The following is a 1,031-nucleotide window of genomic DNA, read 5'->3' as shown; positions in this document are numbered from 1 at the left end:
TCTTTTTCATCTGTTGTTGACATCTGAAATGCTTTTCCAGAAGACAAGAGCCTTTTATGCCAAGTTAGAAATAAGATTGAGGCCAGGCACAGTGGCTCACACCTATAATCTTTTTTTTTTTTTTTTCCAGGAGCACATGCACTTTATTGAACTCGACTGTAGAAAAGTGTGTGAGGGTAAAGGGCTGATACAGGATGGGCTGGGAGCAGGGCAAGGAATGGAAGCTGGAGTACATGGGAGACAGGTGAGGGGCAGAGCCCCTGGCCCGGGCGATTCCTCTGGATCTACTGATAGACTTGCAGAATCAGTATTGGGATGATGATCAGCAGAATGGTCATGATGATGCCCAAAATCAGGGCCCAGATGTTCAGGCACTTGGCGGTGGAGGCATAGGCCTGGGCCCCGGTCAGGTCGCCAACCATCTTCCTGTCCCTAGACTTCACGGAGTAGGCGAACGCTGTGAAGCCCAGGCAGCAGGAGTTCATGAAGAGGATGTTGAACAGGGACCAGACGACGTGGTCCGGCACGGAGGCCTCACTTCGGATGTGGATCACGATGGATGTTGGGGGCGCAGGGTTGTGGGGCGCCCCCAGCGCAGGCACCTCATGTTCCTCCTTCAGCATCTCATAGTTTGGGGGAAAGTGGGTGCTGGCGGGAGTGAAGAAGGTTTGGACAGTGTGGTTCATGGTGTCCGGGGAAGACCGGCCGTGGTGGGGTTGCTGGGATGCTTCTCAGTGGGCCCTCCTATAATCTTAACACTTTGAGAGGCTGAGGCAGGTAGATGACTAGAGCCCAGGAGTTTGAGACCAGCCTGGGCAACATGGTAAAACTCTATCTTTACAAAAAAAAAAAAAAGTACAAAAATCAGCTGGATGTAGCCTGTGGTCCCAGCTACTTGGGAGACTGAGGTGGGAGGATTGCTTGATCCCGGGAGATGAAGGTTGCAGTGAACCAAGATCATGCCACTGCACTCTAGCCTAGATGACAGAGTGAGACCTTCTCTTAAGAAAAAAGAAAAAGAGGCCGGGCGC

General features: G+C 51.9%; 1 protein-coding gene across 1 annotated transcript; it reads right to left on the bottom strand.

Annotated features, from left to right (window-relative positions):
* Positions 1-276: 276 nt before the first annotated feature.
* On the bottom strand, positions 277-739 carry LOC108300669 (interferon-induced transmembrane protein 3-like). Its single transcript, XM_037736783.1, has one exon. It carries the CDS (start codon positions 684-686, stop codon positions 285-287), a length of 402 nt encoding a protein of 133 aa, XP_037592711.1. The 5' UTR covers positions 687-739; the 3' UTR covers positions 277-284.
* Positions 740-1,031: the final 292 nt, after the last annotated feature.

The sequence above is a fragment of the Cebus imitator genome, unplaced genomic scaffold (assembly GCF_001604975.1).
Source record: "Cebus imitator isolate Cc_AM_T3 unplaced genomic scaffold, Cebus_imitator-1.0 Scaffold28, whole genome shotgun sequence".
NCBI lineage: Eukaryota > Metazoa > Chordata > Mammalia > Primates > Cebidae > Cebus > Cebus imitator.
Note: the sequence above shows the minus strand (reverse complement) of the source record. Positions and strands in the feature narration are given on the sequence as shown.